Consider the following 25528-nt stretch of genomic DNA (forward strand, 5'->3'; position numbering starts at 1 on the left):
AAATCCGACTTCTATAAATTCGACCTAATTTCGTAGTGTAGACATACCCATATAAAGGTACAAAAGCCTCCCACCCGCTGCCCCCAGCCCCACCCCCATTTCACCCCATCCATGAGGCCCCAGCCCTGCCCTGCCTCTTCCTACCCCTTCCCCACCCCCAATCCAACCCTTTCCCTGAAGTCCCAACCCCAACTCCTTCCCATCCCTGCCCCTATTCCAACCTCTTCCCCAAATCCCCGCCCTTGCCCTGCCGCTTCTCCACTTCCTCCCCTGAGCACGCAGCTCCCCGCTCCTCCGCCATCCCTCTTGGAAAGCGCTAAGAGCCACCAAACAGCTGTTTGGTGGCGAGAAGCACCTGGAGGTAGGCACAGGAGCTGGGACACAGCGTGCTGGGGCGGCGGGTGAGGGGAGCTTGGCAGCCGCAGGAAATAATTCCACAGGATGCATACGGCCCACAGGCCGCATGTTTGAGACCCTTGGTATAGGCTCTAGTCAACGTAGTTTGATTTTATTTCCCATGGAACAATTTCTTTCCAACCCTTCTCCTTGCTACCCCTCGAATCTCTACTCTCTGTGAAATCACTTGTCCTTGGTGTCACTCTGAAGGGATCTAGAGCTGTGTGTTGATTGGGGCAGAGATGGGAGGTGGAGCTGGTCACCTTGGGGCCCTGTTCCTTTGGGAGCAGCAGATCTGTGACTGCTGTGAATGCCCTGTGGGACAGGGAATAGGTGCTGCAGGGGGATGCTCGGAGGACCGAGGGGTGAAGTGTGCCTATTGCCAACCTGGAAGGAGGTCACTCCCCCACAAAAGGCCTAGAGGGCACAGCTTGTGTGGCGTGTGGCCGAGGCAGTTGGGGAGCTGCCCCTCAGTGGGCACAGACAAGGCTTCCTCATGCTAGGGGCCCATGGAACTGCACTGGGGCATTAGGGCCAGCACAACTACAAATGGAGAGCGCCCCCTACTGACATCCCCCTACCAACAGCACAGGCCCCCTAGCACTGCACTAGGGCACTGGGGCCAGCGCTGACTTCAAGGGGAGAGCATGAGCGTCCCCTACTGAGCCCCCACACCGCTCCCTACAACACGCAGGGTGGTAGATGAAGGTTACCTGAGCACACAACACCGGCATCTTCTCTGTGGTTACAGTTATTGTCTCCCCAAGGCCGAGCCCTGCATTCGGTGAGGGAAGCTTCTATCCCTGTGCAGTGAACATCATCCAGCCAGATACGGTCTGATCCTCGCCCAAATCGAGCCCCTCCTGGGGCTGATAACGCTGTCCCACAGCCCAGCTGCCTGCACACAACTCTGGCCTCAGTTAAATCCCAGCTGTCATCACACACGGTTCCCCACAGCTGGTTGTGAAGCACCTCGACTCTCCCAGCACATCTACTCGGACCATTCACCAGTCGGAGCTGAGCCACTTCTGAAATGCCTGAGTCTGCAAACACCCCAAGGGAATAAACACTCAGAGAGGTTCCTGTGCATCCGATCACTAGTGATGCTGGGGGATGTAGCTCCTCCCACTGATGGGTCTGAGCAGTCTCTGCAACAGCCTGTTAGGGGTTCACTCCCTGTCAATTAATCGCAGTTAACTCACGCGATTAACTCAAAAAATTAATCATGATTTTAAAAAGTAATCATTATTAATCGCAGTTTTAATCACACTGTTAAACAACAGAATACCAAATGAAATGTATTAAATATTTTGGATGTTTTTCTATGTTTTCAAATATGTTGATTTCAATTACAACACAGAATACAATGTGTACAGTTCCTACTTTATACTATTACCGTTAAAGTTGTTTTATCCAGCATGCTGGGGAATGGGGGATGCTGGTAAATGAAAAATGCCAGTTAACTAAGAGGGAGGGAGTTTGGGTGCGGGAGTGTCTGCGGGGATGGGGGTTGGAGCACGGGAGGGGGTGTGGAGCACGGGTTCCGCGAGGAAGTTTGGTTGCGGGTGGGGGCTCGGGACAGGCAGTTGGGGCACGAGACAGGGTGCAGGGTGCTGGATCTGTGGGCCATTCACCTCAGGTGGCACCCCGGAAACGGCAACTTGTCCCACCTGCTCCTAGGCGGAGGAGCAGCAGGTGGCTTGGCGCGCTCCCTCTGCCTGCAGGCACCACCCCCGCAGCTCCCATTGACCGTGGTTCCCAGCCAATAGGACCTGTGCAGCCAGCACTGGGAGGGGCAGCATGCTGAGCCGCCTGAGACGCCTCCGCTTAGGAGTAGCTAGACCCCAGGACAGGTCGCCGCTTGCGGGGAGCCATCCGAGGTGAGCGGCCCCTGGATTCATAGATTCATAGATATTAAGGTCAGAAGGGACCATTATGATCATCTAGTCTGACCTCCTGCACAATGCAGGCCACAGAATCTCACCCACCCACTCCTGCAAGAAATCTCTCACCTATGTCTGAGCTACTGAAGTCCTCAAATCATGGTTTAAAGACTTCAAGGTGCAGAGAATCCTCCATCAAGTGACCTGTGACCCGTGCTACAGAGAAAGGCGAAAAACCCCCAGGGTCTCTTCCAATCTGTCCTGGAGGAAAATTCCTTCCTGACCCCAAATATGGCGATCAGCTGAACCCTGAGCATGTGGGCAAGAGTCACCAGCCAGATACCCAGGAAAAAATTCTCTGTAGTAACTCAGATCCCACCCCATCTAACATCCCATCACAGGCCATTGGGCCTATTTACCATGAATAGTTAAAGATCAATTAATTGCCAAAATCATGTTATCCCATCAAACCATCTCCTCCATAAACTTATCAAGTTTAATCTTGAAGCCATATAGGTCTTTTGCCCCCACTGCTTCCCTTGGAAGGCTGTTCCAGAACTTCACTCCTCTGATGGTTAGAAACCTTTGTCTAATTTCAAGTCTAAACTTCCCGATGGCCAGTTTATATCCATTTTTTCTTGTGTCCACATTGCTACTGAGCTTAAAGAATTCCTCTCCCTCTCCAGTATTTATCCCTTTGATATATTTATAGATAGCAATCATATCTCCCCTCAACCTTCTTTTGGTTAGGCTAAACAAGCCAAGCTCCTTGAGTCTCCTTTCATAAGACAGGTTTTCCATTCCCCAGATCATCCTAGTAGCCCTTCTCTGTACCTGTTCCAGTTTGAATTCATCCTTCTTGAACATGGGAGAACAGAACTGCACACAGCATTCCAGGTGAGGTCTCACCAGTGCCTTGTATAATGGTACTAACATCTCCTTATCTCTACTGGAAATACCTCGCCTGATGCATCCCAAGACCGCATTAGCTTTTTTCACAGCCATATCACATTGGCGGCTCACAGTCATCTGATGGTCAACCAATACGCCGAGGTCTTTCTCCTCCTCCGTTACTTCTAATTGATGCGTCCCCAGCTTATAACTAAAATTCTTGTTATTAATCCCTAAATGCATGACCTTACACTTCTCACTATTACATTTCATCCTATTACTATTACAAGGTCATCCAGATCCTCCTGTATGGTATGCCGGTCCTTCTCTCAATTGGCAATACCTCCCAGCTTTGTATCATCTGCAAACTTTATTAGCACACTCTCACTTTTTGTGCCGAGGTCAATAATAAAAAGATTAAATAAGATTGGTCCCAAAACCAATCCCTGAGGAACTCCACTGGTAACCTCCATCCAGCCTGACAGTTCACCTTTCAGTATGACCCGCTGTAGTCTCCCCTTTAACCAATTCCTTATCCACTTTTCAATTTTCATATTGATCCCCATCTTTCCCAATTTAACTAAAAAGAAAAGGAGTACTTGTGGCACCTTAGAGACTAACCAATTTATTTGAGCATAAGCTTTCGTGAGCTACAGCTCACTTCATCGGATGCTTACTGTAAAAAGTGTAGAAGATCTTTTTATACACACAAAGCATGAAAAAATACCTCCCCCCACCCCACTCTCCTGCTGGTAATAGCTTATCTAAAGTGACCACTCTCCTTACAATGTGTATGATAATCAAGGTGGGCCATTTCCAGCACAAATCCAGGGTTTAACAAGAACGTCTGGGGGGGAGGGGGGGAGGAAAAAACAAGGGGAAATAGGTTACCTTGCATAATGACTTAGCCACTCCCAGTCTCTATTCAAGCCTAAGTTAATTGTATCCAATTTGCAAATGAATTCCAATTCAACAGTTTCTCGCTGGAGTCTGAATTTGAAGTTTTTTTGTTGTAATATCACAACTTTGGAGTGGAAATCTATCAACTGCATGAAAAAACTTGCACAGATACAGACAGACATCATCTTCCTTTCCAAATGCAAACAGATGGACATCGTACCAAAAGGACTGAAGGTAAAAAATCCATTACAATCTACATACCACACAGACTATGCTGACAGCTTGTGCCACACGCTCTCAAAGAAACTGCGGAACCACCTGATCAACATCCTCTACAGCAAACAGGGAAAGATTAAGAATGAGCTCTCAAAAATGCATACTCTCATAAAAAAACAACCTTCCACACAAACTTCCTCGTGGCTGGACTTTACTAAAACTAGACAAGCCATTTACATCACACACTTTGCTTCTCTACAAAAGAAAAAGGACACTAAACTTTCTAAACTACTACATGCCACAAGGGGCCACAGCAATGGTTCCCTCAACCCACCCAGCAACATTGTTAACCTATCCAACTATACTCTCAGCCCAGCAGAAGCAGCTGTCCTATCTCGGGGCCTCTCCTTCTGCCCCTCCACCCCCACGAACATGATACAGTTCTGTGGTGACCTAGAATCCTATTTTCGACGTCTCCGACTCAAGGAATATTTCCAACATACCTCTGAACAACATACTAATCCACAGAGACCTCCCTACCAACACTACAAAAAGAAGGATTCTAGGTGGACTCCTTCTGAAGGTCGAAACAGCAGACTGGACTTCTACATAGAATGCTTCCGCCGACGTGCACGGGCTGAAATTGTGGAAAAGCAGCATCACTTGCCCCATAACCTCAGCCGTGCAGAACACAATGCCATCCACAGCCTCAGAAACAACTCTGACATCATAATCAAAAAGGCTGACAAAGGAGGTGCTGTTGTCATCATGAATAGGTCGGAATATGAACAAGAGGCTGCTCGGCAGCTCTCCAACACCACTTTCTACAAGCCATTACCCTCTGATCCCACTGAGAGTTACCGAAAGAAACTATAGCATTTGCTCAAGAAACTCCCTGAAAAAGCACAAGATCAAATCCGCACAGACACACCCCTGGAACCCCGACCTGGGATATTCTATCTACTACCCAAGATCCATAAACCTGGAAATCCTGGGCGCCCCATCATCTCAGGCATTGGCACCCTGACAGCAGGATTGTCTGGCTATGTAGACTCCCTCCTCAGGCCCTACACTACCAGCACTCCCAGCTACCTTCGAGACACCACTGACTTCCTGAGGAAACTTCAATCCATCGGTGATCTTCCTGATAACACCATCCTGGCCACTATGGATGTAGAAGCCCTCTACACCAACATTCCACACAAAGATGGACTACAGGCCGTCAGGAACAGTATCCCCGATAATGTCACGGCTAACCTGGTGGCTGAACTTTGTGACTTTGTCCTCACCCATAACTATTTCACATTTGGAGACAATGTATACCTTCAGATCAGCGGCACTGCTATGGGTACCCGCATGGCCCACAGTATGCCAACATTTTTATGGCTGATTTAGAACAACGCTTCCTCAGCTCTCGTCCCCTAAAGCCCCTACTCTACTTGCGCTATATTGATGACATCTTCATCATCTGGACCCCTGGAAAAGAAGCCCTTGAGGAATTCCACCATGATTTCAACAATTTCCATCCCAACATCAACCTCAGCCTGGACCAGTCCACACAAGAGATCCACTTCCTGGGCACTACAGTGCTAATAAACGATGGTCACATAAACACCACCCTATACCGAAAACCTATTGACCGCTATTCCTACCTACATGCCTCCAGCTTTCACCCTGACCACACCACACGATCCATCGTCTACAGCCAAGCTCTGCGATACAACCGCATTTGTTCCAACCCCTCAGACAGAGACAAACACCTACAAGATCTCTATCAAGCATTCTTACAACTACAATACCCACCTGCGGAAGTGAAGAAACAGACTGATAGAGCCAGAAGAGTTCCCAGAAGTCACCTACTACAGGACAGGCCTAACAAAGAAAATAACAGAACGCCACTAGCCGTCACCTTCAGCCCCCAACTAAAACCCCTCCAATGCATTATTAAGGATCTACAACCTATCCTGAAGGATGACCCAACACTCTCACAAATCTTGGGAGACAAGCCAGTCCTTGCCTACAGACAGCCCCCCAACCTGAAGCAAATACTCACCAGCAACCACATACCACACAACAGAACCACTAACCCAGGAACCTATCCTTGCAACAAAGCCCGTTGCCAACTGTGCCCACATATCTATTCAGGGGACACCATCACAGGGCCTAATAACATCAGCCACACTATCAGAGGCTCGTTCACCTGCACATCTACCAATGTGATATATACCATCATGTGCCAGCAATGCCCCTCTGCCATGTACATTGGTCAAACTGGACAGTCTCTACGTAAAAGAATAAATGGACACAAATCAGAAGTCAAGAATATAACATTCATAAACCAGTCAGAGAACACTTCAATCTCTCTGGTCACGCAATTACAGACATGAAAGTTGCGATATTACAACAAAAAAAACTTCAAATCCAGACTCCAGCGAGAAACTGTTGAATTGGAATTCATTTGCAAATTGGATACAATTAAATTAGGCTTGAATAGAGACTGGGATTGGCTAAGTCATTATGCAAGGTAACCTATTTCCCCTTGTTTTTTCCTACCCCCCGCCCCCCGACGTTCTTGTTAAACCCTGGATTTGTGCTGGAAATGGCCCACCTTGATTATCATACACATTGTAAGGAGAGTGGTCACTTTAGATAAGCTATTACCAGCAGGAGAGTGGGTTGTGGGGGGGTGGGGTGAGAAAACCTGGATTTGTGCTGGAAATGGCCCAACTTGATTATCATACACATTGTAAGGAGAATGATCACTTTAGATAAGCTATTACCGGCAGGAGAGTGGGGTGGGGGGAGGTATTTTTTCATGCTTTGTGTGTATAAAAAGATCTTCTACACTTTCCACAGTATGCATCTGATGAAGTGAGCTGTAGCTCACGAAAGCTTATGATCAAATAAATTGGTTAGTCTCTAAGGTGCCACAAGTACTCCTTTTCTTTTTGAGAATACAGACTAACACAGCTGTTACTCTGAAACCAATTTAACTAATAATTCCCCAATTGGCACCGTATCAAACGCCTTACTGAAATGTAGGTAAATTAGATCCATTGCATTTCCTTTGTCTAAAAAATTTGTTACTTTCTCAAAGAAGATCAGGTTGGTTTGGCACGATCTACCTTTTGTAAAACCATGTTGCATTTTGTCCCATTTACCATTGACCTCAATGTCCTTAACTACTTTCTCCTTCCAAAATTTTTCCAAGACCTTGCATACTACAGATGTCAAAGTCTACAGGCCTGTAGTTACCCCAATCACTTTTTTTTCCTTTCTTAAAAATAGGAAGTATGTTAGCAATTCTCCAGTCATACGGTACAACCCCTGAGTTTACAGATTCATTAAAAATTCTTGCTAATGGGCTTGCAATTTCATGTACCAATTCCTTTAATATTCTTGGATGAAGATTATCTGGACCCCCCGCTTTAGTCCCATTAAGCTGTTTGAGTTTCGCTTCTACCTCAGATATGGTAATATCTACCTCCATATCCTCGTTCCCATTTGTCATGCTACCATTATCCCTAAGATCCTCATTAGCCTCATTAAAGACTGAGGCAAAGTATTTGTTTAGATATTGGGCCATGCCTAGATTATCCTTCACCTCCACTCCATCCTCAGTGTTTAGCAGTCCCACTTCTTCTTTCTTTGTTTTCCTCTTATTTATATGGCTAGAGAACCTTTTACTATTGGTTTTAATTCCCTTTGCAAGGTCCAACTCTGCTTGACTTTTAGCCTGTCTCACTTTATCCCCACATGTTCTGACCTCAATAAGGTAGCTTTCCTTGCTGATCTCTCCCATCTTCCACTCCCTGTATACTTTCTGCTTTTTCTTAATCACCTCTCTGAGATGCTTGCTCATCCAGCTTGGTTTACAACTCCTGCCTATGAATTTTTTCCCCTTTCTTGGGATGCAGGCTTCCGATAGCTTCTGCAGCTTTGACTTAAAGTAATCCCAGGCCTCCTCTGCCTTTAGATCCATACGTTCTTCAGTCCAATCCACTTCCCTAACTAATTTCCTTAATTTTTGAAAGTCAGCCCTTTTGAAATCGAAAACCCTAATTGCAGATTTCTTTTTGTTTATCCTTCCGTTCAGTTTGAACTGAATTAGCTCATGATCACTTGAACCAAGGTTGTCCCCTACAACCATTTCTTCTATGAGGTCCTCACTACCCACCAAAACCAAATCTAAAATGGCATCCCCTCTAGTCGGTTCAGCAACTACTTGATGAAGGAATCCATCAGCTATCGCATGTAAGAAAATCTGAGCCCTTTTATTATTACTAGCACTTGTCCTCCAGTCTATATCTGGGAAGGGAAAGCAGTGGATGTATTGTATCTTGACTTTAGCAAAGCTTTTGACACTGTCTCCCACAGTATTCTTGTCAGCAAGTTAAAGAAGTACGGGCTGGATGAATGCACTATAAGGTGGGTAGAAAGTTGGCTAGATTGTCGGGCTCAATGGGTAGTGATCAATGGCTCCATGTCTAGTTGGCAGCCGGTGTCAAGTGGAGAGCCCCAGGGGTCGGTCCTGGGGCCGGTTTTGTTCAATATCTTCATAAATGATCTGGAGGATGCTGTGGATTGCACTCTCAGCAAATTTGCGGATGATACTAAACTGGGAGGAGTGGTAGATACGCTGGAGGGCAGGGATAGGATACAGAGGGACCTAGACAAATTGGAGGATTGGGCCAAAAGAAATCCGATGAGGTTCAATAAGGATAAGTGCAGGGTCCTGCACTTAGGACGGAAGAACCCAATGCACAGCTACAGACTAGGGACCAAATGGCTAGGCAGCAGTTCTGCAGAAAAGGACCTAGGGGTGTCAGTGGACAAGAACCTGGATATGAGTCAGCAGTGTGCCCTTGTTGCCAAGAAGGCCAATGGCATTTTGGGATGTATAAGTAGGGGCATAGCGAGCAGATCGAGGGACGTGATCGTTCCCCTCTATTCGACATTGGTGAGGCCTCATCTGGAGTACTGTGTCCAGTTTTGGGCCCCACACTACAAGAAGGATGTGGATAAATTGGAAAGAGTTCAGCGAAGGGCAACAAAAATGATTAGGGGTCTGGAACACATGACTTATGAGGAGAGGCTGAGGGAACTGGGATTGTTTAGTCTGCGGAAGAGAAGAATGAGGGGGGATTTGATAACTGCTTTCAACTACCTGAGAGGTGGTTCCAGAGAGGATGGTTCTAGACTATTCTCAGTGGTGGAAGAGGACAGGTCAAGGAGTAATGGTCTCAAGTTGCAGTGGGGGAGGTTTAGGTTGGATATTAGGAAAAACTTTTTCACTAGGAGGGTGAAACACTGGAATGCGTTGCCTAGGGAGGTGGTGGAATCTCCTTCCTTAGAAGTTTTTAAGGTCAGGCTTGACAAAGCCCTGGCTGGGATGATTTAATTGGGGATGGGTCCTGCTTTTGAGCAGGGGGTTGGACTAGATGACCTCCTGAGGTCCCTTCCAACCCTGATATTCTATGATTCTATGATTCTAAGTTGAAGTCTCCCATGATCACGCAGTTTCCATTACTATTTACTTCATTAAAAACATTAAAGAGGGCTCTATCCATATCCAGATTAGATCCCGGCGGTCTATAGCACACCCCAAGCACTATCCCAGGGGAGGCTCTGGTAGTTTTCTTCCCCAATGTGATTTTTGCCCAGATGACTCTGTCTTATCCATTCCACTGCTTCTTATTTCTTTACAACCTACCTCATCATTGATATACAATGCTACTCTACCACCTTTACCTTTATTTCTGTCTTTCCTAAACAGCACATACCCTTCAATACCTGCACTCCAGTCATGACGACTATTCCACCATGTTTCTGTTATCCCTATAATATCTGGTTTCACTTTCTGCACCAGTAGCTCTAGTTCCTCCATTTTGTTACCTAGGCTCCTCGCACTGGTGTACAAACATCTTAATTTTTGCTGTTTGGCCTCGCTCACATTCTTTACCTGATTAGGCATGGTCATTCTACAGCCAGTATGACCTATTAATCTGGTATCCACACTGCCCTTCCTCCTTGGATCCAACTTGGATCCAACTGGATCCAACACCCCGCACCCCCTCTCCTGTACTAAGCCCCCTCCCACACCCAAAGTCCTTCCCAGAGCCCTTGATCCGCACCCCATCCTGCGCCCCAACGCCCTGTTAGCCCTGCACCAACCGGACTATAAATCAGCATTTCAATGAAAATCAGAAATGCTGATTTATAGAGCTTTCCAGTTGGTGAAGCGTTGGATAAAACAGCTTTTACTGTATTTTGGATTAACAATATTAGCGCTGTAAAAATGGTAAAAGAAATAGTATTTTTCAGTTCACCTCATACAAGTCCTGTAGTGCAAACTCTTTACTGTGAAAGTGCAACTTACAAATGTAGAATTTTTTTTGTTACATAACTGCACTCAGAAAAAAAACTATGTAAAACTTAGAGCCTACATATCCTCTCAGTCTTTCTTTTTGTTCAGCCAGTCATTCGGACAAACAAGTTTGTTTACACTTACAAGAGATAATGCTGCCTATTTCTTATTTGCAATGTCACCCGAAAGTGAGAAGAGGGGTTTGCATGGCACTTTTGCAGGTAGCATTGCAAGGTATTTACGTGTCACATATGCTAAACATTCACATGCCCCTTCATGCTTCAGCCACCATTCCATACGACATGCTTCCATGCTGATGATGCTTGTTAAAAAAGTAATGTGTTAATTTAATTTGTGACTGAAATTCTTGGGAGAGAATTGTGTATCTCCTGCGATGTATTTTACCGGCATTTTGCCATATCTTTCCTGTTACAGTAGTCTCGGATGATGATTCATTACATGTTGTTCGTTTTAAGAACACGTTCACTGAAGATTTGACAAAACGCAAAGAAGGTACCAATCTGAGATTTCTAAAGCTAGATACAGCACTCGACCCAAGCTTTAAGAATCTGAAGTGCCTTCTAAAATCTGAGAGGGACGAGGTGTGGAGCATGCCTTCAGAACTCTTAAAAGAGCAACACTACAATGCAGAAACTACAGAACCTGAACCACCAAAAAAGAAAATCAACCTTCTCCTGGTGGCATCTGACTCAGATGATGAAAATGAACTTTTGTAGGTCTGCACTGCTTTGGATCGTTATCGAGCAGAACCCATCATCAGCATGGACACATGTCCTCTAGAATGGTGGTCGAAGTATGAAGGGACATATGAATTTTTAGCACATCTGGCACGTAAATATTTTGTAACGCTGGGTACAATAGTGCCATGTGAATGAATGCCTGTTCTCATTTTCAGGTAACATTGAAAACAAGAAGCAAGGAGCATTATCTCCTGCAAATGTAAACAAACTTTGTCTGACAAACAAACTTTTGTCTGTCTGAACAATTGGCTGAATGAGATGTAGGACTGAGTGGATGTGTAGGATCTAAAATTTTACATTGTTTTATTTTTGATTGCAGTTATTTGTAAATCATTCTCCTTTCCTGATAAAGAGATTGCACTACAGTACTTGTATGAGGTGAATTGAAAATATTATTTCTTTTGTTTCTTTTTTACAGTACAAATATTTGTAATCAAAAATTAATATAAAGTGAGGGTATGCTATTATTGTGTAAAGGTGCGATTAATTGCATGTTTAATCATGATTAATTTTTTAATCTCACAATTAATTATGATTTTCATAATAACTTGACAGCCCTACTCCCCACCACGACCATGCAGTCACCTGTGGGGTGGAACAGGGTAGATGAGAGACAGGGCACAGAAACTCATGGGCTGTGTAGGAGAGGAAGTGAGGAAGAACCCTGACTCCAGCCACATCATTGGGGCATATTACAGGTTCAGGAGTAATTAGCTGAGATGGAAATCACCCGGAGTGATGGTGGTAGGAACCCCACACTTCATAAAGGGATCCCTCAGTGGCTACAGGATTCATTCAACCCCAAATCCCATAAATGGAACCCATGGTTACCCAGCACCCCATTCGTGCTGTAGTGGGGCAGGGGAATCACAGCGATCAGCGACGAGGAGGGTCTCTCACAGAGGCGCACGTACTGCTCCCTGCAGCGCAGGCCCTAAGTGCTGTGCTGGGGCACTGAGGCCAGCACTGACTGCGAGGGGAGAGCGCCCCCCACTGAGCCCCCATCCTGCTCCCTGCAGTGCAGGCATGTAGAACTCTGTGGGGACAATGGGGTCAGCACTGAGACCGTGGGAAGAGCAACACTTACTGTGACCCCGAACTGTCTCCCTTAGCACCATGCTGGGGCACTGGGGTCAGCGCTGATTCAGGAGAGCTGGGTCTGTGCTGAAAGTTTCCCAGCCCAATCCCTGCACCACCCACAGTGACATGATGGATGAAGGTTACCTGAGCACTCGACACCAGCATCTTCTCCGTGGGTACAGTTACTGTCTCCCCAAGGCCGAGCCCTGCAATCGGAGAGGGCAACTTCTGACCCTGTGCAGTTCACATTAGCCAGCCAGATATGCTCAGATCCTTGCCCAAAGTGAGCCCCGACGGGGGCTGATAACGCTGTCCCACAGCCCAGCTGCCTGCACACGACTCCAGCATCCTGTAAATCCCAGCTGTCATCACAGATGGTTCCCCACTTCTTGTTATGAAACACCTCGACTCTCCCAGCGCAGCGACTCGAACCGTTCACCAGTCGGAGCTGAGCCACTTCTGAGATGCCGGATTCTGCAATCACCCAAGGGAATAAACACTCAGCGAGGCTCCTGTACGTCTAATCTCTCGTGTCCCTGGGGAATGTAGCGCCTTCTGCTGACGGGTCTGACCAGTCTCTGCACACAACAACTACCTATCAAGGGCTCCCCACCACTGACCAGGCTAATTACTGGGGCAGTGTTGAAGTTTTTCCACTCCCCTCCCAGCCAGCTCTCACCTAGTTAGGCAGACTGGACTGCAGTCTGACCTACTGCTCCCACTAGAGCACTTAATGAAAAAGATCATCCCCCCTCCCCCGCACTGCCTTGATGTAGAAGCTGGCGGGAACCTCCTGGGGAGCAGATTTACACCCTCACTCCTGGGGCTGGAATTCGCTCCAGTGGGATACTGTGCAGGGCTGGGGGATAGACGCTGCCATAAGCATATCGGTGATTGGGAGATGAACACAGTCACCCGTGTCCTTAGTGGCTGCCTTAGCCTGACATCAGCATCGAATTTACATGTGTTGGCTCCATAGCTCCTGAAAATGTCACCCAGAGTCCATCCCCCTGAGAACTGCCTGGAGAGCAGTGACGGCTGCCAGGACTCTGCTGCACTCCAGGCTGACAAGGGTTGTGCCCAGTGCAGAGGCAATGCACACTTCCTCCAAGCAGATCGGACCCCTCCTGAAGCAAACACCTGCCCCTGCGATTCCTCCTGACTTGCCACGACTGACTTGGCAACATCGTTTTGTGGCAACCATTGCTGCAGTGGGGTCTAGTGCTGCCGGTCCAGGACCAGTCTCAGATGAATGAGGGCAGAGCTGGGTTGACAACTGTGCACTCACAGAGGGGCAGCAACTCTGGGATAGAGAGACTGGCTTGCTCATGGATTTTCAGAAGCCCTAACTTGTATCTGCCTATTTGCAACCTGGGATACAGATCCTGGACTAGGCTTAGTGGGCCCTGACTAAACTGACCTGAGGAATTGTTACAATGCAGAAATGTGGCTTAGCCCGATATTCTCCATCTGCCTGTGGGGCAGCAATACAGACAGTCACACGTGGTCGTGGTGGAGGAGAGCCCCGTCAGAAGAGTGGACTTTAAGGATGCACAGTCAGATGGCTGAACAAGCTAGAGATAAGCATAACCCACACACCTCCTGGGTGTGGTATTGTATCCCATCTACTGGCACTGAGACCACTTAGGAGAGAGCAATTAATGAGTCTGCTCTACAGCCTTAGCTAACAGCCAGTTTGCTTTTAGCTCATGTGATAGAGGCTCATGCACTGAGCTCCAGAGGGCCCAGTTTGATCCTGTCCACGGATGACCAGGGTCTGTCGGCATTACATAAGCAAGGTCTGAATGACCCTCTTCCCTGACAGCTAGTGATGAGCTGGGGAGGGGGAAAGACTTCAGGACCAGACGGTATTTACATGCACACACCCACTCTGCCTAGATATCCAGCAGACAGAGCTGTGTTGGCTGGTGCTGGGTTACAAATCACTGTGTATTTGAATGCAGGGCTAGTGAAATGTTGTTATCCTGATTGAGAAAAGGGCAGCAGAACTGGGCTTAGCCTGCCCTGACTGAGGGGGTCACCCAAAACTGAACTAAACCCACTAACCAGGGGGCTTAGACACCAGACCCCTATCAAGAGTGAGACGGGGTGGAGATGGGTGTTCCTGCTGAGGCGTGTGGGCTCTGTGTAAGAGGTCTAGGCATAGTTTAATCTGCCTCTCACCACTCTTCAAAGGTAGAGCTAATTAAGGCTCCATTAGGAGTCTTTTGGGATTAAGTGATCACTAGAGCAGAAATCATCTGCTGTGACACAGTGTTTCTGCCCAGCCTGCTTCAGCACTGAGGTCTCTCCACTAAGAGCTGGGGGGAGCCTCAAGAGAGCGACCTGCAGAGGCCACAGTAGAGAGGCCGGGGGCAGCAGAAGGTGAGGGCGAGCAGAGTGATGAGTGGCTGGCAGGGCAGCTGCCACCAGAGCAAGCACCCAGACAGGAGAGCGAGCCAGGCGCTCTCCTCCCCGCCCCCATGGTGGGAGCTGAACTCACACAGGTGCACCTCTGAACTCTGGGTCTTCACTAACCAAAGACAACCACTGTGAGAGGGGTCAGTGGAGGGACAAGGGAGGGGCACATTAAAGGAACTTTGGGTTGCTGGATTCAAGATCCTGAGGCAAAAGATACTGCCCAGCATAAGCTGGGATAGGTGTTTTGCTCATGGTTTTATCTGTTTCCGGCGTTTTCCAAAGTTAATGCTGCTGGGCTTCCCTGCTTTTATTAAAAAGTTTCTTTTCTGCACTAAGACTGTGCTCACAAGAGGGGAAGCTTTGCCTCGTAGAAGCACCCAGGGGGTGGTGTGTAATTGTCCCCGGTTACTGGGGTGGGTGCTCAAACCAGACCTGTGTTATATTCCTGGAAAGGAACCCCTAGATATTGAACCCGGCCCTGGTCACTGCCAACTCCACTGGCAGAAGGTTTCATAGATATCGACTTGTGACATACACAAAAGAAGAAGACTCCCTGCACTGACATGCAGCCACTTCTGGGGCAGGACAGGGCAGCTGAGAAACAGGACAAGGAAATATGTATGCTGTGTAGGACAGGAAGTGAGGAAGAATCACATGTCCTACATCTCAGCTCTTGGGAAAATTACAGGTTCTTGGCTTATTTCCTGAGATGGAAATTAGCCAGAATAAAGTGATTAGGAACCAAACTCTTGAGAAATTGGCCCTGGATTTTTAGTTTGAGTGAACGGCTGCAGGCTCCATTGACACAAAATCCAACCAGTGAAAGCTGCAGATACCCAGGTCCCCATTGTGGACGCTGGCCCAGAGATAACTAGACACCAACTGGCAGAGAGCAGAGGGATGCCTAGAGTTTTACGGGGATCCCCTAGGTGAGATATATGCACAATAGCTCACCAGAGGTGGCATGTGAGGTCTCTACCAACAGCCAGCAGCCAGCTGGTCTCCCTAATAGAGGCAAGATCTTTGTATGGGACACAGTTGAAGAGAGATGTAAAATGTGGAATATGACGCTCCAGAAGTGTGGAAGTGAAGCTTGTCACCTGCGCCATGGCAATCCCTTTGGCTGAGCCAATCAGCACATAGAACAAAGCACAGCCATGGAGACAGGCTATATTCACTGTCTGGGCCCAGTGGGGGCCTGAGAATTTGCAAAGACCAAGGACCCTCAGCACAAGTCTCCAAAGAGAGACCTCCTCTGGGAAGAGAAAATGGTCTGTACCTACAAAGAAAGAGGAGAGGGGACAAGAGCTGCCTTTCACCCTGGAGGCGGCTGACAGTGTTTGTCTCAGGAACAGGAGATCACAGCCAAGCCTGGAGTAAAACCCCGGAAGGACTGTGGGGTGAGCGTTGCTCTACCAGACAGAAAAGTATCTCGTTCAATGAGTCTAGGGTCTAGTCAAGGTGGTTTGATTTTATTGGCCATGGAACCATTTCTTTCCAACCCTACTCCTTGCTACTCCTCGAAACTCTACACTCTGTGAAATCACTTGTCCTTGGTGTGCCTATGAAGGGATCTAGGGCTGTGTGTTGTTTGGGGCAGAGATGGGAGCTGGAGCTGGTCAGCTGGGGGCCCTGTTCCTTTGGGAGCAGCGGATCTGTGACTGGGCGGGACAGGGGCTGGGTGCTGCAGGGGGATGCTCGGAGGGCTGGGGGCTGGAGTGTGCCTCTCACAACCCGGAAAGAAGCCACCCCGTGAGGCCTAAAGGGCACAGCTTGTGTTCTGTAGCCAGGAGAGTCGGGGAGCTTCCCCCCAGCGGGCACAGACAAGGTTTCCTCATGCCAGGGGCCCATGGCACCACACTGGGGCATTGGTGTCAGCACAACTGCAAGGGGAAAGCACCCCATACTGACACCCCATCCCCCTATCTGCAGCACAGGCCCCTTGACACTGCACTAGGGTACTGGTGCCAGCACGGACTTCAAGGAGAGAGCGCCCCCTACTGAGCCTCCACCCTGCTCCCTGCAGCACAGGCCTATAGAACTGCTCAGGGGAATTAGGGTCAGCACAGCGTGTGAGAGGAGAGCACCCCCTATTGGAACCGCCATATAGCTCCCTGAAGCACAGGCCCCAAGCACCATGCTGGGGTTAGTAACGGTTGTGAGGGGACAATGCCCTGTAATGAGCTTCCCACGCTCCTCCCTGCCACATGCACGGTGCTAGATGAGAGTTACCTGAGCACACAGCACCAGCATCTTCTCCGTGGTTACAGTTATTGTCTCCCCAAGGCCGAGCCCTGCATTCGGTGAGGGCAGCTTCTGTCCCTGCGCAGTTGACGTCATCCAGCCAGATATGGTCTGATCCTCGCCCAAATCGAGCCCCTCCTGGGGCTGATAATGCCATTCCACAGCCCAGCTCCCTGCACACGACTCCAGCATCAGTTATGTTCCAGCTGTCATCACACACAGTTCCCCACCGTTGGTTGTGAAGCACCTCGACTCTCCCAGCGCAGCGACTCGGGCCATTCACTAGTCGGAGCTGAGCCTCTTCTGAAATGCCAGAGTCTGCAAACACGCCAATGGAATAAACTCTCAGGGAGGTTCCTTTGCATCTGATCAGTAGTGATGCTGCAGAACGTAGCGCCTCCCACTGGTGGGTCTGAACAGCCTCCACACACAGCTACCGCCTATCAGTGGGTCTCACTTCCACCACAGATATGCAGCCGCCACAAGGGTGCAGCTGAGAAACAGGCGAGGGAAATCTGGCCCAGTCATTTAGGCAGGACATGGGGAAGAATTCTGCATACAGTCACCATGGTGCCAAATATTAAAGGTTCATGGCTCATCAGCTAAGATGCTAATTGGCCGGGGCAATGGGGTTAGGAGCCTGATGCTTAACAAAGTGACCCAGGGTTCCTACTCCTTGTGAATGGCTGCAGGCTCCATCTGGCACTGAATCTGATCAGTGGGATTCATAGACTCCCAAGGCCCAAAGTGCCCCCTCTGACCACCTAGTCTGACCTCCTGTGTAGCACAGGCCAGAGACCTGCCCCAGAGTAATTCCTAGGGCAGATCTTTCAGAAACATCCAATCCTCATTTAAAGATTGCCAGTGAGGGAGGATCCCCCACAGCCATTGGTAAACAGTTCCAACAGTTAATAATCCTCATCATTACAAATTTGCACTTTATTTGTAATCTAAATGTGTCTCTCTTCAACTTCCAGCCTTCGGATCTTATGAAACACTTTCCTGTAAGATTGAAGAGTCCTCTATTATCACATTTCTGTTCCCCATGATGGTAATTATAGACTGTGATCAAGTGACCCCTTTACCTTCTCTTTGTTAAACTAAACAGACTGAGCTCGTTGCGTCTGTCACCACAAGGCAGGTTTTCTAATCCTTTGATCATTCTCATGGCTCTTCTCTGAACCTTCTTAAATTTATCAGCATCCTTCTTGAATTGTGGGAACCAGAACTGGATGTGATATTCTATACCTTGTGGGAGCGCCCTGTAACCCCCATATTCCTCATTTACATATAATTGTGATATTGCATATAAAGCATGCCACGTGAGGTATCATGGGAAAGGTTATGATCTGCTGAAAGCCATTGTTCCATCTAAATATGTGTATCATTAATGCATATAATATTATAAGAATTGAGTTGTATAGTTTTCACTAAAATATGCTGTGGGTTTGGGAAGCACCCAGATACTAGCTCACCAGAGACAATGACAAAAGAGCTAACAAATGCGCAGGTGGCTGTCCAACAACCATCAACAGCCATTGTCCAGCAAGGGAGTTACAATTCAGTGACTCAGCTGCATAAGACCACACCTGGGAAATTGCTCAACCTTGACTGGGGACCAGACATGCCTGGACTTGTGTTCTCCAAGCACATGGGACTAAGTGTATAAAACAAAACACAGCGGGCCCATGCTTGGCCTTTTCTCCTCCTCCCCCGCCCCACCTATGCTGCAAGCAACAAGGACAGTCAGAAGACTGAAGACTCCAACAGAGAAGACTGGCCCAGGTTTCAAGGGCGATATCTGTGTACTAAGAACTGTAATATCCAGTGGAGTGAGAAAAACTGCTTAGTCTAGTTGTTGCCCAGTCTAATAGGGTTGAGAGTTTAGGCTGCGTGCTTATATTTTATTTTATTTTATTTTGGTAACGAACTCTGATTTTTTGCCTATCACTTATAATCAATTAAAATATATCTTTTGTCATCAATAAATTTGTTTAACTATTTATCTTTACCACTAAATTTGCCTGAAGTGTTTGGTAAATCTCCTAAGATTTACAAAGGCTGGTGTATATCCACTTTCCATTGATGAAGTAGTGAACCAATTAATAAATTTGCACTCTTCATCTTGAGCAGTACAAGACGGTATATTCCTGAGGTACAAGGGTGGTAGCTGGGGGGATTTGGCTGGTGCCTTTCTCAGTGTGATTCATTAATGTCTCTAGGAGCATTCATGCAATCTAGCTGGGTGTGGGTTGTGCTGAGTGATTACAGTGCCTGGAGGGGTTTGCTGCTTGTCACTAGCAAAGCATTGTGTGAGACAAACCAGGCTGGAGAAAGTTAAGGGGGCACAACGGTCCCACAGTCCCAGGCTGCACCCCGGGGATCCCATCATACTGGAAACAGGATTCCCGCAGCGTTCGCACCAACTACAGAGGTAAAATAACCTCTCTACAGCTACTCAAGATTCCCCTGTGTACGCATCCCAGGATTGCATTAGTCCTTCTGGTCACAGTATCACTCTGGGAGCTCCTCTTCTTCTGATTATCCACCCCCCACCCACAAATCTTTCTCAGGGTCACTGCTTCCCAGACAGAGTCCCCACTCCTGTAAGTACAGCCCGCGTTCTGTGTTCCTAGATGTATAATTTTACATTTGGTCATATTAAAAGGAATCTTGTTTCCTTGTACCCAGCTTACCTAGCAATTCAGATCCCTATGTGTCAGTGACCTGTCCTGTTCTCTATTTACTACTCTCCCAATTTTCGTGTTATCTGCAAACTTTCTGACTGATGTTTTTATGTTTTCTTCCAGTTCATTGATAAAAATGATAAGTAGCGTAAAGCCAAGCAGTGATCCCGCAGGGCCCCAGTCAAAACACATTTCCCGATGATGATTCTCCATTTCCAATTATGTTTTGAGACCAGTAAGTTGTCCAATTTTTAATCAGTTTAACGGGTGACACATTGATTTTGCATCGTTCTTGTGCAGTGTTAAGTCGAATGCCTTACAGAAATCTAGGGAGACACGGTGGGTGAGGCAATATCTTTCATTGAACCAGCTTCAGTTGGTGAGAGAAACAAGCTTTGGAGCTCACGCAGAGCTCTTCTTTGGGTCTGGGCTCTATGTAAGCTTGAAAGCTTGTCTCTCTCACCAAGAGAAACTGGTCCAATAAAAGACATTTCCTCACCCACCTTGTCTCTCTTGTATCCTGGGACCGACATGGCTGCAACTAAACTACATACAAAAATGGCAGATGTCTAAGCAGGGCACAACAGGGCTATGCCCTGAAGCAACCAAACCTCTCATCTCATAAGAATAAGACAGCAAGTGAGTCTGACGAGAACTCACTGGTCACAGAGCACCCATAGGGCTGGAGTTGGGTGGGGGGATCAGAGTGAGCAGACATGGCAGAGGGACACTCACAGCGATGTATACACCTCAGCCTGCAGCACGGTGCCCTAGCACCACGCTGGGGCATTGGGGTCAGCACTGACTCAGAGAGAGAGCAGCCCCCTCCTGTCATCCCCAAACTGCCCCCTGCAGCAAGGCCCTTAGACATGACCTGGGCTTTGTGGTAACGCAGGAGCCTGCAGGGAGAGCAGCCTCCGCTAAGCCCCAGCCCAGCATTTTGCATCAGGGTCAGAACTCACTGTGAGGGGAGAGCGCCCCAGTGAGTCCCCAAACTGCTTCTCGCAGCACTTACAGGGGCATGACAAAGGAGGGTTACCTGAGCACACAACGCCGGCATCTTCTCCGTGGTGACAGTTATTGTCTCCCCAAGGCCGAGCCCTGCATTGGGAGAGGGCAGCTTCTGTCCCTGTGCAGTGAACGTCATCCAGCCAGATACGGTCAGATCCTCGTCCAAACTGAGCTCTTCCAGGGGCTGATAACGCCGTCCCACAGCCCAGCTGCCTGCACACGACTCTGGCCTCAGTTAAATCCCAGTTGTCATCACAGATGGTTCCCCACTGCTGGTTGTGAAACACCTCGACTCTCCCAGCGCAGCGACTAGAACCATCAACCAGTCGGATTGGAGCCTGCTCTGGAATGGCTGAATCTGCAAATGCGCCAAGGGAATAAACACTCAGGGAGATTCCTTTGCCTCTGATCACTAGTGACATTGGGGAACGTAGTGCCTCGGATCTGATCAGTCTCTACACATACCAATTGCCTGGCAGGGGCTCATTCTGCCCTACTAATACACAGCCACCTCTGGGGTGGGAACGGGCAGCTGAGAGACAGGCCATGAAAACTCATGGGCTATATAGGAGAGGGAGTGAGGAAGAACCCTGTCTCCAGTCACACCAGTGGGAGATGTTAAAGATTGAGGGGTAATTAGCTGAGATTGAAATCTCTATGATGGGGGTAGGAGCCCCACACTTTATAAAGGGACCCAGGGTTTCTACTGCCCCTGAGTGCCTGGAGGCGCCATTCGACCCCAAATCCCACAAATGGGATCTATGGTTACCCAGCGCCCCATTGTGCTGTAATGGGGCAGGGGATCAGAGTGATCAGCGACGGGGAGGGTCTCTCACTGAGGCGCACGTACTGCTCCCTGCAGTGCAGGCCCTAAGTGCTGTGCTGGGACACGGGGCTCAGCACTGACTGTGAGGGAAGAGCGCCCCCTACTGAGCCCCCATCCCGCTCCCCACAACACCCACAGTGATGGATGAGAGTTACCTGAGCACACAACACTGGCATCTTCTCCGTGGTGACAGTTATGGATTCCCCAAGGCCGAGCCCTGCATTCGGAGAGGGCAGCTTCTGTCCCTGTGCAGTGAACGTTATCCAGCCAGATGGGATCAGAGCCTCGCCCAAATTGAGACCTGCCTGGGGCTGATAACGCCGTCCCACAGCCCAGCTGCCCGCACACGACTCTGGCCTCAGTTAAATCCCAGCTGTCATCACATACGGTTCCCCACTGCTGGTTGTGAAACACCTCGACTCTCCCAGCGCAGCGACTCGGGCCATTCACGAGTCGGAGCTGAGTCTGCTCTGAAATGTCTGAGTCTGCAAACACCCCAAGGGAATAAACACTCAAGTAAGTTGCTGTGCATCTGATCACTAGTGACCCTGGGGAAAGTAGCACCTCCCACTGACGGCTGTGAACCACCTCTGCAACTGCCTGTCAGGGCTTCACTCCCCACCACTGACATTCAGCCACCTTTGGAGTGGGACAGGACTGCTGAGAGACCAGGCACAGAAACTCATGGGCTATGTAGGAGAGGGAGTGAGGAAGAACTCTGTCTCCAGTCACAGCAGTGGGGGATATAACAGGTTCAAGGGTAATTAGCTGAGATGGAAACCACCCGGAGTGACGGGGGAAGGAGCCCCACTCTTCATAAAGGGATCCCAGGTTTCTACTGCCTCTGAGCAGCTGCAGGCTCCATTCACCCCCAAATCCCACAAATGGGATCTACGGTTACCCAGTGCCCCACTGTGCTATCATGGGCCAGGGGGATCAGAGCGATCAGTGACGGGGAGGGTCTCTCACTGAGGCACACGTACTGCTCCCTGCAGCGCAAGCCCTAAGTGCTGTGCTGGGGCACTGGGCTCAGCACTGACTGCGAGGGGAGAGCGCCCCCTACTGAGCCCCCATCCCGCTCCCTGCAGTACAGGCCCTAAGAGCTGTGCTGGGGCACTGGGGCCAGCACTGCCTGCAATGGGAGGACGTTATTCTTGAAACCGCCACCCTGCCTCCTACAGCACAACAGCCGTCAGCACCCTGGGACACTGGGGTCAGCACGAACTCCAGAGGGAAAGGCCCCCTTGTGTGGTCCCCAAACAGCTCCCTACAGCACAGTACCTTCACCCACATGGGGGCCAGCACTGACTGCGAGGGCAAAGCAGTCTCTCAGGAGCCCGCACACTTTCCCTACAGCACGGGCCCCTGGCACAGTGCTGTTACATTGGGATCTGAACTGACTGCCCCGTATTGAGCTCCTACCCCACTCCCTGCAGCATCCGCCAGGATGGCGGAGGGTTACCTGAGCACACAACACCGGCATCTTCCACGTGGTTACAGTTATGCTCTCCCCAAGGCCTAGCCTTGCATTCGGAGAGGGCAGCTTCTGTCCCTGTGCAGTTAACCTCATCCAGCCAGATACGATCAGTTCCCTGTCCAAACCGAGACCCGCGTGGGGCTGATAACGCCGTCCCACAGCCCAGCTGCCTGCACACGACTCTGGCCTCAGTTAAATCCCAGCTGTCATCAAACATGGTTCCCCACTGCTCATCGTGAAGCACCTCGAAGCCCTCTCCGAATGCAAGGCTAGGCCTTGGGGAGAGCATAAGTGTAACCACGTGGAAGATGCCGGTGTTGTGTGCTCAGGTAACCCTCCGCCATCCTGGTGGATGCTGCAGGGAGTGGGGTAGGAGCTCAATACGGGGCAGTCAGTTCAGATCCCAATGTAATAGCACTGTGCCAGGGCCGTTCACAGCGACTCGGGCCATTCACCAGTCGGAGCTGAGCCACTTCTGAAATGCCAGAGTCTGCAAACACCCCAAGGGGATAAACACTCAGGGAGTTTCCTGTGCATCGGATCACTAGTGACACTGGAGAATGTAGTGCTTCCCACGCACGGGTCCACACAGCGAATACCCATCACGGGCTCACTTCCCACCACTGACATGCTCCTGCTTCTGGGGTGAATCAGGGTAGCTGAGAGACAAGCTCGGCAAAGTTGGCTGAGCTGATTATGCAGGAAATGGGAAAGAATTAGGCACCTCCCATGCACTACAGGGCTCAAGCCCAGATCCACGAGCTTGCTGAACTACAGCCTTACCTGTCACATCACCGGGAGATGAGGGAATTGTAGCTAATGGGCCACCAGCAGAGGCCCACCCACCACGAGCCGGTGACGAGAAGCAGACTGCTGATTGGACACCTCCAGCTGTAAAGCTCCCTGTTCCCATCCTACCCTTTGTCTGAGCAACTCCTTGCTAAGGCTGCTGCTGGCCAGACCCCAGGGACCAGATTCCTGCCACCTCACACGATTCCTGCTCCTTGCTCCCGTTACCACCCCTAGTTCCTGGCTCCAGCTGCCTGGCCCGGGCCAGTTCCTCCTCCTTGCTCCCGTTACCACCCCTTGTTCCTGGCTCCTGCTGCCTGGCCCGGGCCAGTTCCTCCTCCTTGCTCCCGTTACCACCCCTAGTTCCTGGCTCCTGCTGCCTGGCCCGGGCCAGTCAGAGCTGCGGGGGACGTTACAGGTTCAGGGCTAATTGTTTGTGGTGCAAATTGTCCAGCATGGCTGAGTTAGGAGCCCAACTCTTGTCAAAGTGACCCTGGGTTTCTATCCCCAGGAGCGACTGGAAGCTCTGTTTGACACCAAGTCCCACAGCTGGGATCCATGCTTACCCAGCGCCCCATTGTGCCAGGGAGGGCGGGGGATCAGAGCGATCAGAGCGGGGAGAGGGCCTCTCACTGTGCCCCACACTCCACCCTCTGCAGCTCACGCCCCCTAGCGCCGCTCTGGGGAACTGTGAGCGTCGCTGACTGTGAGGCGAGAGCCCCATACCCTGCAGCACAGACCTTTTGTCAGCCAGCGGGAGGACTGGGGTCAGCCCAGACTGCTAGGGGAGAGCACCCCCTCCTGTGTTCCCAGTCTGCTCCCTTCAGTACAGGCCCATAGCGCTGCGCTGGGGCACGGGAACTCAGATGGGGAACCAGGGGCTGGGCTGAAAGCTTCCTAATCCACTCCCTGCAGCACCCACCGTGACAGAAGAGATGAGGCTTACCTGAGCACACAACACTGGCATCTTCCACGTGGTTACAGTTATGCTCTCCCCAAGGCCGAGCCTTGCATTCGGAGAGGGCAGCTTCTGTCCCTGTGCAGTTAACCTCATCCAGCCAGATACGGTCAGTTCCCTGTCCAAACCGAGACTTACGTGGGGCTGATAACGCCATCCCACAGCCCAGCTGCCTGCACACAACTCTGGCCTCAGTTAAATCCCAGCCGTCATCACACACGGTTCCCCACTGCTCGTCGTGAAGCACCTCGACTCTCCCAGCACAGCGACTCGGGCCGTTCACCAGTCGGAGCTGAGCCACTTCTGAAATGCCTGAGTCTGCAAACACCCCAAGGGGATAAACACACAGGGATGGGCTAGAGGAAAGGAATATGGGGCTTGTTCCCTATCGTTTGCTCTGGCTCCCATTCAGTTCCAGTTTTCAGAGTTGCAGCCGTGTTAGTCTGTATTCGCAAAAAGAACAGGAATACTTGTGGCACCTTAGAGACTAACAAATTTATTTGAGCATAAGCTTTCGTGAGCTACAGCTCACTTCATCAGATGCATTCAGTGGAAAATACAGTGGGGAGATTTATATACACAGAGAACATGAAACAATGGGTGTTACCATACACACTGTAA

General features: G+C 49.5%; 1 protein-coding gene across 1 annotated transcript in view; it reads right to left on the bottom strand.

Moving 5' to 3' along the window:
- The window catches only part of LOC144279296 (scavenger receptor cysteine-rich domain-containing protein DMBT1-like), a 90638-nt gene that overhangs the window by 59858 nt on the left and 5252 nt on the right, over nucleotides 1-25528 (bottom strand). The window contains 6 exon segments of the mRNA XM_077840777.1: nucleotides 1110-1439; nucleotides 12639-12968; nucleotides 17148-17477; nucleotides 20886-21215; nucleotides 21839-22168; nucleotides 24896-25225. Of these exon segments, the coding sequence (XP_077696903.1) occupies nucleotides 1110-1439; nucleotides 12639-12968; nucleotides 17148-17477; nucleotides 20886-21215; nucleotides 21839-22168; nucleotides 24896-25225 (1980 nt within the window).

Source organism: Eretmochelys imbricata, chromosome 23, assembly GCF_965152235.1.
Source record: "Eretmochelys imbricata isolate rEreImb1 chromosome 23, rEreImb1.hap1, whole genome shotgun sequence".
Lineage (NCBI taxonomy): Eukaryota > Metazoa > Chordata > Testudines > Cheloniidae > Eretmochelys > Eretmochelys imbricata.